Genomic DNA, 14,905 nt, shown 5'->3' on the forward strand with positions numbered 1-14,905 from the left:
AAAAGCATTACTGAGACTGTCTAACAAACAAACCTAACAAAGAAGCGATGATATCCTGATTTTTGTTGCTGCGCTTTTCTACAAGCACCAGTGCAGTTGGTCTGCAGTCAGTCTACACATATAAGAACAGCCCACCTCTTTGTCTAGAGATCACTTTTGCTGGAGCACCATTCAGTTAGTGCCGTTGCAGTGGCCATGTGCACAATGGTGAACTTCAACTTGCTATCATTTTTACTCTATACTCTCAGTAAGTACACCTATCTATTTTTATCAGTAGTTAGTTTAGATTTGTTGTTGCCATTAAATTAAATTCACAAAAGTTTATTGACAACATAAGTTTTAGGTTTTGTTTTGTTCTTTGGAAATTTGTCTTTTATGAATACTTGTTGATTGTTTCAGGTTGGATATCTGTTTCACTCGCACAGTTTTACACTGTGGTGGTTGACCCTGGACAAGAAGTCACACTGCAGTGCTCCAACTTCAGCAGTTTTGCAACCCACATATTCTGGTTCAGACTGGCCGACAGACTCAATGCCAGTCGCATCTCTTTTATGTCTACTGCTAATAGTCGTGCTACCTTCTGTGATGGATTTCAAGATACTAAATTTAACATGACATCCAACACCTCTGTGGTATTTCTCAAAATTAAACAAGTGGATCCATCTGACTCTGGGTTATATTTCTGTGGAGAGTTGCACATGGGAAGGCCAAGTGTTTTCACTGCAACATATTTGAAGGTTCAAGGTAAGATTGTTCTTTTACTTTAATTTTTGAGTAATTGTCAAAAAGGCAGAATATCCTATATGTGCTACTTTTTTTTCAGTTGACGGTTTTTTAGAAGATGGATTAACCAATCTATCAACTGTGATCCTTGGGAGTTTAACTGTTTTCCTTTTACTGGTCATCATTGGTCTGGTTGTTAGCATCAGGAAACTTCATACAGGTATTTATGTGTTTGAATTTAAACTGAAATTGCAAAGGTTTTGAGAAAAGAACTGATAGATGTACTGTTTCTGTCATTTAGCTCATGACAAGATGCAGAATTTGCAACACAGTGAGGTAATCTATTTTAACCTTGGATTCCAGTTGATTTATTGATATATCGTCTGATTCAGTTATTTAAACTGTTAGCTTCCATCAGTCAACAGCAATCCATCTAAGTTTAGGTTTAATTGTTTTAGCTATGCTGAAAATGCAGAAAACAGAAAATGTTACCATATTTCCATCTCTCCCATTTGGACGTTGCCAAAAGATTAAATTTCAATAAATAGCAGTTGGATGTTAATCTTATCTATTGATGGGCTGCCTGTGACCTGGTGGATGTCAACAGGTTAACATTTAATGCTTTGAGATTAGTGACTTCAAACATTTTCCATTACAGAATGCAGAGTCTGACGCCATGAACTATGCAGCACTGAGTTTCCAAACCAGAACAAACATGAGAAGGCCTCCACCACAGAGGGAGCTGGAGCCAAATGTTTTGTACGCTGCTACGAGATAGACTCACAAAATAACAGGAACATCAGCACAAAGTGACAGCTATCATATTTATCTGCTTGTAATGTTCTGTACAGTTGGTGTATGCAAATCTTTACAACCACTTTTAACAAAAAAACACTTTTTCTAATAAAGATTAATACAATGCAGTAACTTCTAATACTTTCTCACTTTCTAGCTATCTCTCCGTCTCCCACCACAGCTGCTATGACTTTATCTGAGAGCAAACCATTGTGATTGGTAGGTAATGGAGGAGGAGTTAGTGAAGACTGATAAATAATGGAGACTATTTTTTGTATTAAGAGGCTCTGCTTTAGTTTAATAGTGAGAGGGGCATAAAGGTGTGTGAGATATGTTCAACAGGAAGAGACAAAACTCTGTGGTCTGAATACCACGGAAAATATCACAGGGCTGTCTTGCAAACATTTGTTTTTTAGGTCATAATCTTCTGAGCGCCATGACTGTCTTAAAATGACTGTGGTTATGGTCATGCAGTGCCTTTGAACATAAAGGTTGAAACCACTGTAGGAATTATACAAGGAGTAGTTCAACTGTATTTTAATATTCTAGTATTAAAATTGAGTTTATAAATAGATATTCTGTAATGTCTTTATTGTTAGCATACTTTGTTAGTAGGCCTGTTGAACTGCTAGTTAACAGAAATATCTAATCAGGTAGTCACATAGCACAAAGGATATATTTACACACATGATGGTTTACAACAAAATGCTGCTTGTATTTAAAAGAGTTAGAAAAAATGCTTTACAAATGGATCTTACCAGTTTAAATATCAGTGAGTCAAGTAGAGAAACATAAATGGTGATACAAGAACAACATTCAGCATGTATACGCAATTTTAATTCAACAACATAGAGGGAAAGCAGCCGTATTTCTATATGGTCACCAACTGTGACATGAAAATTGTTTTCTGAGCATAAAAATTTGCTCATTTCATAATTTCAATATCTGACAAAATGAGAGTATTTGATGCCCTCATCAATAAAGCATTTTTTTTTCCTACTAAAGGATTTTGTCTGCCCCAATCTGATTAAACTAGCAAACTTTTAGAAGCCATGAACCATTGTGAAAGATTTTTATTTTTAACAAGATGATTGACTGCCTGGATTAATGTATTATTGGGGACATGCATAGATGTTTCTAATAAGTACTGCATGTGCTGTGAATAACAGTTGACCACATGATGGGGCTCTTCCTGATCAGTAAGCAGTTCAACTGTTAAATGCTACTATTTGTTTAAAGACGAGGCGATTCAGTTAGTTCATTTGGAAGAGCTGCTCAGAGCATACGTGCTCCTGTGTGTCAAACAAATCTAAATGACGTCACTTCTTGCTCGAGGTAAATCAACATTATTATTATTATTTAACAACACTACTGCGTAGGATGGGAAATGATAAGACTTTAGGGAGTCCTATTCAGAGAAAGATAAAGACTAATACTGTTTATAATTATTCAGGCTGACATCTTTTGTAGACAGACTTTTGCAACATTACCCAGATTATCTCATTAAACAGGATTTTAATAATACCCAGTTTTTCTTACTCAGTGTCAGTTTGCACTCCGTCACTGTCAGTCTGACTAACTGTACATATAAAAGGACAGCCCGCCTCTTTACGTGCAGATCACTTTTACTGGAGCACAGTTCAGTTAGTGACATTGAGGTGGTGCTTGCCACAGTGATGAACATGAAACCAATATTACTCTGCACCTTCAGTAAGTACATCTATAACTTTTTCACATTTAGTTCGATACAGTAATCCAGCAGAACTGAACCTTACGTACATGTCATTAATGCTCGTTGTTTGTTCCAGGTTGGATCTCTGTCTTAGCCTTCGAGTTTCACTCTGTGGAGGTTCAGCCTGGTGAAGAAGTCACGCTGCAGTGCTCCAACCTTAGCAGTTATCGTGTTCACTTATCCTGGTTCAGAAGTACCAACAGACCGAAAGCTAGTAAGATCTCGTCTATGTTCAGCCCTGAGAGCAATGTGACTTTCAATGAAGGATTTCAAAATGGCAAGTTCAGCATGGCATCCAACATCTCTGTGCTATTTCTTGAGATCAAACAAGTGGATTCATCTGACTCTGGGCTGTATTTCTGTGGCGAGCCGAAGAATGAAAAGTTCATAGTTTATGGTGCAACAAATTTAAAGGTTCAAGGTAAGATTGTTTTTATATTTTCTCTATTGATTCATTTACAGCAATTAAAACATGTACTATTTTTATTACCTGTCAAAAAACTAAGGATACTCTTGTTTATTATTCCTATTATTTATTTGTATTAAATAATGTATTTATTTCTCTTTCTTGTAGAAGATTCATCACAAAATCCATCCACTATGATTCTGGGCAGTTTAACTGTTTTCCTTCTCCTGGTCATCATCGGTCTGATTATCAAGATCAGGAAATTTTATACAGGTACTGACTTATTTAAACTTAAACTAAACATGCAACAGTTTTTAGTGAATAACTAACTGATGCAGCTTTTCTATTAAATAGCTGAAGATGATGGACAGAATCCACAACGCAGTGAGGTAATCTGTTTAAACCGTAGATTCAGATCGATTGATTTATATATTGTTTGATTCAATCATTCATCGATTAACATCCACCAGTCACCAGCAATCAGTCTTGAATTAGGTTTGAGTTATGTTGCTGAAAATGTACATTTTTAGAAACTAAAACATCCACACATCAGTCTACACAGATTGTATCTGACCTAGTGGATGTTAAGAGATAAATAATGTGCAGGATTAGTGACTTTGAACATTTTGACAGAATGTGGACTCTGATGCCATGAACTATGCAGCACTGAGTTTCCCTCACAGAGCAAAGATCAGAAGGTCTGTACCACAGAGAGAGCTGGAGCCAAATGTTGTGTACGCTGCTACGAGATAGACTCACAAGAAAAGCAACACAAAAGATCTCTCACACATGTTGACGTTGCTTGACAAAAAAAAAATGTGACTGATGGTTGATGGCGGACGAGCTAGTGAGGACTTTGATGTATAGCTTAGATTGTCTTACAGTTAAAGTGAGTGAGGCTCTGCTGTAGTGTAATCGTAACACAGATGCAGTTTACCTTATTTAACAGGAAGAGACAGCGACTGTGTCTGTAAAACGATGAAATGAGATTTTCATTGACTGTCAGACCATTGTTGCTGGTAAAAGTCCTGCACCATTGTACAAGCATGTGTGGCCAGACTCTCCATCAGCTTTTTAGACTATGAATTTGGTTGTTTGATTGCTGCACTTTGTTGTTGGGTTTCCTCACTGTGACATCTGCCTGCCACTGCTACAGTCTCTTCTCTGTGCAGTTAAAGCTTTAATTAATTAACTTGAATCTAAATGGAAAAGATATATATAAATCTTATAAAGTTTGTATCTGTCTTGTGTGAAACTTAAATGAAAAGCATACAAGAGTGAAAACAGATGTAAGATCCCTTGAAAAATTACATAAATGAAACTTGTATGTTTTGGATACTTACTAAAACAATATATGAAAGTAATGAGGAAGTGGCCACTTTCATGAGTAAATCATATAAGCCTTCTATGATTACTATATGAAGTAGGCCACGTCTTATGCAAGTCTTTTGTAAGTTTTTACTATTTCTTTTCCATATGGGTAAAGACAAAAATGCATGTATATTTTCACACATAAAATCTCATTAAAGCTGATGCAGTCATAAAAATTTGTAATTTTTTCTGGTTTGCTCACAACTTATGTGTAAAAACTAAACTGAACTACCATTATGTTTGAACAGATATAATATCTTTATTGATGAATTCTGGCTAATCCTCTGTTAAAATCACCACACAAAAGTAAATTAATTAACATGTGATTACAACCTATATTAAAACCAAAAGACAACCGTGTGGTATGTGGAGCTGTACTCACAGCCAGAGATGTTTGCCTGCAACCTTATTAACAATATATTCCAGAATCCTGTGCTGTTCAGTGAGTTCAGCCCAACTATATCAGAAAAATAATTCAACAGTTTAAGTATATTTACGTGTGTTAGTTAAAATAATAATAATACTTAACAATTTTAAGAAAAGGGGAAGAAAGGTGATTTAAGGGACTTTGAATATGGCATGGTTGTTGGTGCCAGACAGACTGGTCAATGTATTTCAATAATCTGCTGATGTTTAACTAAATAACCACACCTTTCAGTCCAGATAGAGTCAATCAGAGGAGAGTTAGAGCGATAAGGAGAGAGACACAGATAGAAAGTATTGAGCCAACCAGAAATAACAGAGGGGCTGATAACTGTAGATTGATTCTACCTGCTATGTAAGTTTCTTCATGTGTTTAATGTACAACCAGACATGTGGACATACAGTACACGCACACATTAAACCAGTAATGTATTGAATTTGATTGCTTTCCCTATAAAGCTGATAATTGGTATTTTTAGGAGCACTTGGACTTTTTTGCTTATTAGTCTAAGCATCCAATCAGCCATTGGTCAAGCAGTAGTGCAAGGAGTGATACGGGTTAAAAACCTTTAGTTTAGTTCACACATCAGAAAAAAATGAATGAAGACACATCACTATATTTCTTATAGTGCAATTGTAACACACCCCAAGCAAGAGGGCGGCTGACAGATTATGTCTGGTTCTGAAAAAAACAGATAAATCATGAGATGGACGACAGGTAGTGTGTTTCCTCTCTCGCTTCTGCCAGATCTTTATTTAAACACATTCATGCGTTCACAACAGGTTGCAAAAACTTCTTAACATCTCTGTCTCACATTCCCAAAGCCCAAAATCAGAATAAACTAAAATACTATAAACAAAAATCTAAACAGTCATCTCTGTTGTTTGTTACTAAGAGCTATAAATCACACTTTTTTCACACATAGTTTGATAAAGCAAACATTCCGGTACTGTACCATATACTAATGGCGTATCTGTATAGTGGAAATCTCCACATCAACATTGCAGAGCGATCAGAATTATTATAGGTTATTACACTAACTTTAGACAATAACAGTGACAACACATCAAACTGTCTCTGCGAACACATTAACTCAAATATACAGGAGCCATGGTGTACTTTTGTTACAAGAGGGTGCCTTAAGTTTAGAAAACAACAAAGCTGACAGCTACTCCAGGATGTGGCGAGCTAAGCTAGCTCCTACTCTCGATCGTAACACATTTCAATGAGCGAAACAGACGAATACAGATCTCAGCAAAACAAACTACTGGTTGGGTTTTACCCTTATTTGTCATGTAAATTATGTGGACCAAATGTGTGGCCTTATTACTTACTAACCTGAAAAAAACAGATAAATCATGAGATGGACGACAGGTAGTGTGTTTCCTCTCTCGCTTTTGCCAGATCAGAAGACAAGCAGTAGCGTCACACTAACCCATAGGTGTCAAACTCTGGCCCGTGGGCCAAATTTGGCCCGCAGCCTAATTACATTTGGCCCGCGAAGCCCATACCAAATTATTATTATTACTATCAGAGCTGGCCTACTGGTATTATACAGCTAATATATATATTGTTTAGTATTAAGCTTTGCTTGTTCCATATTCAGTTTTTCAGCAAAACTTGTTTGAGTCCATAAGAAGAGATTCATTCTTAAATCTGGAGGAAGATTTTTTTTTCAATAAATATTAACGTTAGCCCGCGACTTTGTTCCAGTTTTGAATTTTGGCCCACTGTGTATTTGAGTTTGACACCCCTGCACTAAACCATCTCACTGGGCGGAAGTGCCCCCTTGTGGCATAACTAGGGATCACACCACATGTTGGCTCTCCAACAAAAATCACAAGATTAAGGTCCTTCCTTAACAAAACTACACCTAAAAGCTTATACAATATACAAAAATTAAATCACATAATGTGACCACACATTACAGTGTGTCACACAATAACTGGACACATTTCAGCTATAAGTTTCACAGTCGCTGTGTCTGCCCGGCCAGCTCAATAAGGCTACAGGTATTCATGAGGGTTTTTCTTCTCTCTCACTATTTCTACTGTCTCCTCCTTGCCTGGGCGGAGCTCATTGTGGGCTTCCGTTGGACAAAACATCTCGAAGCAGTTACTCACCTGTGGCTTGTTATGCTGCTAAAAGATGTGTGTGTCGTGCTGAGAGGGAGTGCTGTCGCCCAAGAAGAAGACATTATAGACCGTCTCTCCCTTCTTTAATCACTGGAAATGTAAGATCGCTGCCCAATAAGATGGATGAGCTCACATCGCTAACCTAGTCACAGAGGGAGTGTGTTCTGGGAATCCATCCTACCTGACAAACCATCCTACCCGTTGTTTCTGTGCATGCGCACAACACGAAAATAAGTGGTGAACCGTACTACCTTTGTGAATATTAGCCAGAAAAATACTCTGACGGGTAAAGTTTAGTGCCAAGCCATCCTACCTTCGTGAATATGAGCTACAAGCATACTCTGATGGGCAGAATTAAGTGGCAAACCGTCATACCAACTTAAATTTGTGCTGTCAGCCACTCTGTGGTCAGCAGACTGCATACACAATATCTGAGAGCCCTTCTAATATCAGGGGACTTTAATCATCTCTCACTGAATTCCACACTGCCCACCTTCACCCAGTATGTGACATGTGTTGCGAAATCAGTTTTACCCCGGTTCTTTTATTCGTCGAAACTTCCAGAGACAGCACCGGAACTCAGTAGTTATTTCACAAAACCTTTATTCATCTTTATTCATCTTCATTTAAGCATGCACTTCTAGAAGGGAAGACGAGGCCGGTGTGTCCCTCTGCAAAATCTTCACCCCTTTGTTAGTTACAGCCAGCTTTATAGAAGCGACCCCATCATAAACCCCCCATGGTGTGCTGCAAACTCTGTGTGTCTGTGTGTGTATGCACGAGCACGTGAGTGCCTGTGTGTGCGCATATCCGTATGCCTATGTGAGTGCACGTGAGTGACTGAGCATATGCGCGTACCTGTGTGTATGTGTGAGTGCACGTGAGTGAGTGTGCGTGTCGATGTGTGAGTGTAACAGTTTAAGCACTGTGTGTGTGTGTCTCTGCGTAGGTGACTCCCTGCCGGTCATAAAAGTCCATCTCCCTTCCAGACCACAGTTATCCAGTTACAAATGTTGAGACCCCCACCCAGGTATCCTCTGGGGAATTTCCACTCAGTATTCACTCCTCTTTGTCTTACTTTCACAGTTCAACTGGGGAGGGTCTCCTAGAAATCTACTCCTAAGCTTATGACACACTTACGGTGTGTTCACACCGAACGCGATGGACGCGAATAGAGCGTCAGGTTTACATGTAAAGTCAATGGAAAAGCGCGATGACGCGCGATTGCGGGTCCTGCGAAAATTCGGAAGCAGATTTGCGTCGCGAAAACGCCAAAACGCGTGAAACGCGCGTCAGTGTAGCGCGTCTGGCGCGTTTGACTCGCGAATAAAACCACGCGCGTGAGTTTTTGTGTTGCATTTTGTGCATACGCGCGTTTCGCGTCTACCGCTCGAGTTGGAAAAAGCTGAACTCCAGCATCAAATCGCGCCGCGACAACCAATCAGGAGCCTGGTGACGTGGCTCTGACCTAGGTCAAAGGGGCAGATCCAGCCAAAGCCCTTCATTCTTCATTCAGTATGGAGGAAAAGCTCATCAGTGCCGTGGCTAATCACCCGGAGCTGTACGATGCTAGCTACTACTTTTACCGAGACAGGAATAAAAAGGACCTAGCTTGGAGACACATAAGTGAGGAGATCGGGCAACCTGGTAAGTTCATTCCTTCTTTTTAATTTTCAGACTGACCCGATGAACCCGCGCAAAAGCTAGCAAGCCCGCCTACTGTCCCGCTATTTTCCCACTGATGTACAAATACCTTTCCGCTAACAAGATAATGCGTTTATTCAGAGGACATCTGCAGGAGAAAGTGGAAGAGCCTCAGGGACACTTATAATAAGGAGAAGAAGGCAGAGAAGGAGAAGAGGAGTGGGTCTGCAGCAGGATCGGGGAGAAGATGGAAGTTCTTCGCGGTCATGGGGTTTCTGGACCCCTTCCTCATCCCGCGGGAGACTAGCGGCAATATGGTGCGGACCGTGGAGAACTTCTCCCCCGAGGACCAGGGACAGCCCGAAGAGGCAGCAGGGGAGTGTCAGTCAGAAGGTATGTTTACATTGAGTTAATGTAGGCAGTTAATTTATGCGTGTTGTCATACAGGAACATATTTTGTTTATTAATAAACAGTATACAGTAGTCCCGCTGTTCATCCGTCACTGCCTCGCCTTTTCGCTGATTTTTTTTATTGCACCGTACAGCTTTCAACAATGCGCATTGCATTCTGCAGCCCAAATGACAAATCTCCTCCGTGTTGTGTCTCCTGCGCTTGCCAAACTTATCATGTTTGGTTTTGATAACCATCACGTCCAATAGAAAAAAACAGCACAAAAACACTCATAACTATGACCCTCATTCGGAAATAGACACCTGCACCGGGAGCAAAAAAGGCGCACAAAAGTGGCGCCGCAGACGGAGAAAAAGCGCGGCATAATACTTTTACGTTTTAAAATCGACAAAGGTTTTCACTTTGAGAATCAACTTGTGAGAACTGTGACTACTGTTCATGTGCTGCAATAAATGAGAGACCACTGTATATAATAATAAGTATATAAGTATATAATAATATAATATTCTCTATGACTATTGTCTTCAACCTATATTAACATTAATAATAATATTAACATTTAATATTGTCTTCATAGAGTCAAGTAATCATGCAGCAGAGTCCTCAGCTGTCTCTTCTCCTGGCTCTCCAGTCCCTGGTCCCTCAGCTCCTGCTGCTGCACCCACAGGTATGAACATCAAGCACTGACAGCTTTTTACTTGCTTGAATTCCCTTGTGATCACCTTTACTAAATATCTACAACCAATCTGTTTATATCCTGTTTTTTTTTTCAATTTTGAAAATGAAAATCTAGTAGCAGCCTTCTCATTACTTTGTGTTTGTTTTGTGCTGTGTTTTACAGGCCCACAGAGGAGGACAGCTCGAAGGCGGGCGAGGGACGGGTCCCAGGACGGTCCATCGGCGGTGGAGCTGGCCATCCTGGAGTCCCTAAAGAGGCCACGCCCGTCTCCAACTGAACATTTCCTCCTCGGCCTTGTTCCTGCTCTGGAGAGCATGCCGCCTCAGACACGAGAATTCGTGAAATTTCAAATTTATAAATTAGTTTTTGAAAACAGCACAGCTGTGTTAAATTTGGAAACATTGGACCCTAATGATCAGTAGTTTTCTGATGAGGCAGCAGCTCTCCAGGGCAGAAACAATGTTCTTATTTTTCTCCTCCTTCTCCCTGAGGCTCTTCCACTCCAAGCTGGGTCCTTTTTATTCCTGTCTCTCTGTAAATAGTTAAATTTCATATATTTATGATAAATGTTTTTGTTAATGAATTTATATTTTTTCAAATAAACATTTATAATGACAAAATGTCTCTGTTCTACTACACAGCAAATATTGGCACCCGACTTGACACAAGTAGAATTTATTTCATATACTAATGACAAAACATACTAATACAGTGGGATGCAAAAGTTTGGGCAACATTGTGAAAAGTAATTATTTTCTTGTACAAATCATTGGTTGTCACAATAAAAATAGTCAGTTAAATATCATATAGGAGACACACACAGTGATATTTGAGAAGTGAAATGCAGTTTACAGAAAGTGTGCAATAACTGTTTAAATCAAGCAGGTGCATAAATTGGCAACACAAAAAAAGAAATGAAATAAATATTTAGTGTATATCAATGTGTGTGTCTCCTATATGATATATGTAAGTGACATTTTTCATTGTAACAGTGATTCATACAGGAAAATAATGACTATTAATAAGGTTTCCCAAACTTGTGCACCACACTGTATATAGGAACATAGTGAAGACAAGTTACTTAAGAGAGTAAAAAGAGGTTAGTTTATTTTGGAGTAGAGCTCCATTTATTAAGAAAAAATTAAAAGGACAGGAACACTCTTTAGAGGTTTGTGGGTGGCTCTTAAAAGAGCCGTTGTGGGGAAGTCACTCGGACTTCAAACAGGCTACTCCTTTGGTTGCCAAGACACAGCTCCCTCCGCCGAGAAGTGGGCCATGAATTTCTCCCTCACCAGGACAGCCTCTCTGGAGGAGTTGTTTGCTGCCATACGACCCAGGCCTTGCAACGGCTCCACCACAGCAGGTGCCACACCCCTCACAGCAGGTGCCCCTCTCTCGTCCACACAGCGCAGAAAATTGTGGAGAACACACGTCGCCTTCACACACTTCTCCGCAATTTCAGGACGGAGCTCCATGGAGCGCCGATACAACCTCCACTGTGAGGAGAGGATACCGAAGGCACCCTCCACTATCATCCTGGCCCTGGAAAGGCGATAGTTAAAGATCCTCTTCTCTAAAGGGAGGAGGCGTCCAGGGAAAGGCCTCATGAGCTCACGCCGCAGCGGGAACGCTTCATCAGCCACAAAGACATGGGGCTGGGCTCCACGGTGTTCTCCACCGGGTAGAGGCTGGTCAGGAGGCAGATGGAGAGTCCCAGCCCGAAGAGCCTGACCAAAGGTGGAGTTGGCCAGAATACCACCATCGCTGGTCCTCCCGTACCCCCCAACATCAATGACGCGGAAGCGATGCTCTGCATCCACAACCGCAAGGAGAACAATGGAAAAAGTTCCCTTGTAGTTGTGGAACATGGATCCTGAGTTGGGGGGTGCCTTCGTCTGGACGTGCTTCCCATCCAGAGCTCCACAGCAGAGAGGGAAGTTCCAGCGTTCCTGGAATCCCTCTGCGATGGACTGCCAGTCTTCAGTTGAAGGCACAGCCATGAAATCGTCCACTAGACAGTCCCAGATGGCCGTCGCTACCTGGGGGATGATCTGGCTCACAGTGGACACACCAACTCGAAAACTGAACGCAATGGTCCTGAAGGAGTCCCCGGTGGCAAGGAACCTGGACAAAATTGTTTAAAATGAGTATTATGTGTACTGCAGTTACAAAATACATTATTGAAATTACAAAATTACAAAACATAAATCTTACATAAAACATTTTGTAATTATAAGAATAATTACATGATATATATTAGATATAATCTAAAACAGTCTGCGGTGATTATATACAAATATTCAACTATCCCAGAATTAAACCAGGTCTAAATAAAAAGGAGTGAGTATCACTACAAAGGTTAACTCAGTGGTCCTAATGCTACAGTTTGATATCAGCAAACACCGAGCGCATACATTGATATGACACCACAGCCATGCTATCATTGCAAACACTGATAACAGCATAAATCGAATTAAATCGGGACTTGATGAGACCTTCTGAGTATCACTAGAAATATTATAAACAGTCGTCTCCGTACCACAGTTTGCTTTCAGTAAACACAGAGAGCATTCACTGTTAGCATAGCACATCCACGTTAGCAGTGTATAAATGGATAGTTTAGCATATATTAGCACAGGTATCAATAAAGGACTACCATATTAAATACTTTTACTAACCTCAGGCAGATGGACAGGCGCTCTGCAGGTGGGATTGAGCGCCTGTAGTTGGTGTCTAGGCGGGCGATTCTGGGACCGACGCGGGAAAGCAGGTCCTCAAACTGGCTGAGTGAAAGACGGTGATATCGCTGAAATCGGCCGTCATCCAGGCGCAGCTCCTGGAGCAAATGGTGAAACTCACCAAACTGCTCACGCCTCTGGAGGACCTGATGGACCCAGGTACGGCGAGGGCGTCTTTTACGCCGCTGCTCTGCTCTCCACAGTACATAGAGAAGGGAGACTCTCTCTTCAAGCGCTAACTCGACAGCTGCCATCTTGCAAAGATACCGGTCTGGCACAACTTCCTCCCACATCCCTCCCACATTTCCGGTTCACGCGCGTCAAAATATCATATTTTGAAGCGCGATGGATTTTTCTTGGACACGCGTTGAGACGCGAATGTGCACGCATCAAATTAGGGGCGTTTGGGGCGTTTTTGTTCGCGTCCATCGCGTTCGGTGTGAACACACCGTTAGGCCTTTATTTACATCCAGGGCAGTGTCCGTGTCTTTACACTAATTCTATATCCTTCTAACACATTCCTAAACTCTAAAATAAGCTAAACATTCCTACAAGTGCCCAACCAGAGACAATAAAACACTGGACTTACTGTACGCCAACGCAGAAGAGGCATACAGTTCATCACCTCTCCCTCCCCTGTGCAGATCTGATCACAACCTAGTGCACCTTTTTCCCGTGTATGAGCCCTTAGTGCGCAGGGAGCCACCAGACACCCACACAGTGCAGAGATGTTCAGAGGAGAGCAAGGAGGCTCTTAAGGATTATTTGTGAGGTGGGAAAATGATCTGAGTCATTTGTTTAACGGATTTGGTTCATCCATGAGGCAGTCTTCAACATCGGCTGCAGACTCACCCACCCCCACTGCTGCTGTTCCACCTCTGACACCTCAGACACTTCACATCTCCTCTATCCACCCTGCTCACCCCTCTCTCTCAACCACCCAGGTTAGGAGAGAACTGAGGAGGATTAAAGCCAGGAAGGCAGCGGTCCAGATGGCATCAGCTCAAGGGTCGTCAAGTCCTGCCGGACCAACTGTGTGGGGTGATGGAGCACCTCTTCAACCTGAGCCTAAGGCTGGGAAGAGTCCCACAGCTCTGAAAAACCTCCTGTGTTGTACCAGACCATAAGACTTCACGCCCCAAGGACCTCAACAGCTACAGGCCGGTGGCTCTGACATCCCACCTGATGAAGACCCTGGAGCGGCTGGTCCTGGCTCAGCTTCGGCACCTGGTGAGCTCATCATTGGACCCACTTCAGTTTGCCTACCAGCCTGGCATTGGAGCGGATGATGCCGTCATTTACCTCCTACATCGTTCCCTTGCTCACCTGGAGACCGCTGGGAGCACTGTGAGAATCATGTTCTTTGATTTCTCCAGTGCTTCTAACACCATTCTTCCCACTGGAGGGAGAACTGGAGAACTCAGGAGTGGACCATCACCTCACTACCTGGATACTGGCCTGCCTCACCAACCAACCACAGTATGTGAAAACTCAGGGCTGTGTGTAGGACAGGGTCGTCTGCAGTACGGGGGCCCCACAGGGAACGGTTCTGGCTCCGTTCCTCTTCACCATCTACACTGCAGACTTCTCCCACAACTCCACCCAGTGCTTCCTGCAGAAGTTCTCTGATGACTCTGCAATAGTCGGCCTCATCACTGATGGGGATGACAGGGAGTACAGAGAACTGTTCCATGGTTTTGTGGACTGGTGCCAGCAGAACTACCTGCAGATCACCACTAGTAAAACCAAGGAGCTGGTGGTAGACTTCCGCAGGCACAAACATCCTCCACTGCAACCACTGAACATCCAAGACATGGACATTGAGACTGTGGACAGCTACAGGTAC

At 41.7% G+C, this 14,905-nt stretch overlaps 1 protein-coding gene, 1 long non-coding RNA gene and 1 pseudogene across 3 annotated transcripts in view; 2 read left to right on the forward strand and 1 right to left on the reverse strand.

Annotated features, from left to right (window-relative positions):
* The window catches only part of LOC146523247 (uncharacterized), a 339,030-nt gene that overhangs the window by 255,224 nt on the left and 68,901 nt on the right, over window positions 1-14,905 (reverse strand). The gene's annotated exons all lie outside the window — the stretch shown is intronic.
* Window positions 3,308-4,478, forward strand: LOC146523271 (uncharacterized; annotated as a pseudogene). Its single transcript, XR_014871878.1, has 3 exons — window positions 3,308-3,671; window positions 3,825-3,973; window positions 4,290-4,478. The product of XR_014871878.1 is annotated as an uncharacterized LOC146523271 (transcript).
* LOC146523272 (uncharacterized) lies at window positions 8,723-10,941 on the forward strand. The gene is made up of 4 exons (XM_085154893.1): window positions 8,723-9,233; window positions 9,372-9,623; window positions 10,220-10,309; window positions 10,484-10,941. Exons 1-4 carry the CDS (start codon window positions 9,104-9,106, stop codon window positions 10,741-10,743), a joined length of 732 nt encoding a protein of 243 aa, XP_085011019.1. The 5' UTR covers window positions 8,723-9,103; the 3' UTR covers window positions 10,744-10,941.

The sequence above is a fragment of the Neolamprologus multifasciatus genome, chromosome 3 (genome assembly GCF_963576455.1).
Source record: "Neolamprologus multifasciatus chromosome 3, fNeoMul1.2, whole genome shotgun sequence".
Lineage (NCBI taxonomy): Eukaryota > Metazoa > Chordata > Actinopteri > Cichliformes > Cichlidae > Neolamprologus > Neolamprologus multifasciatus.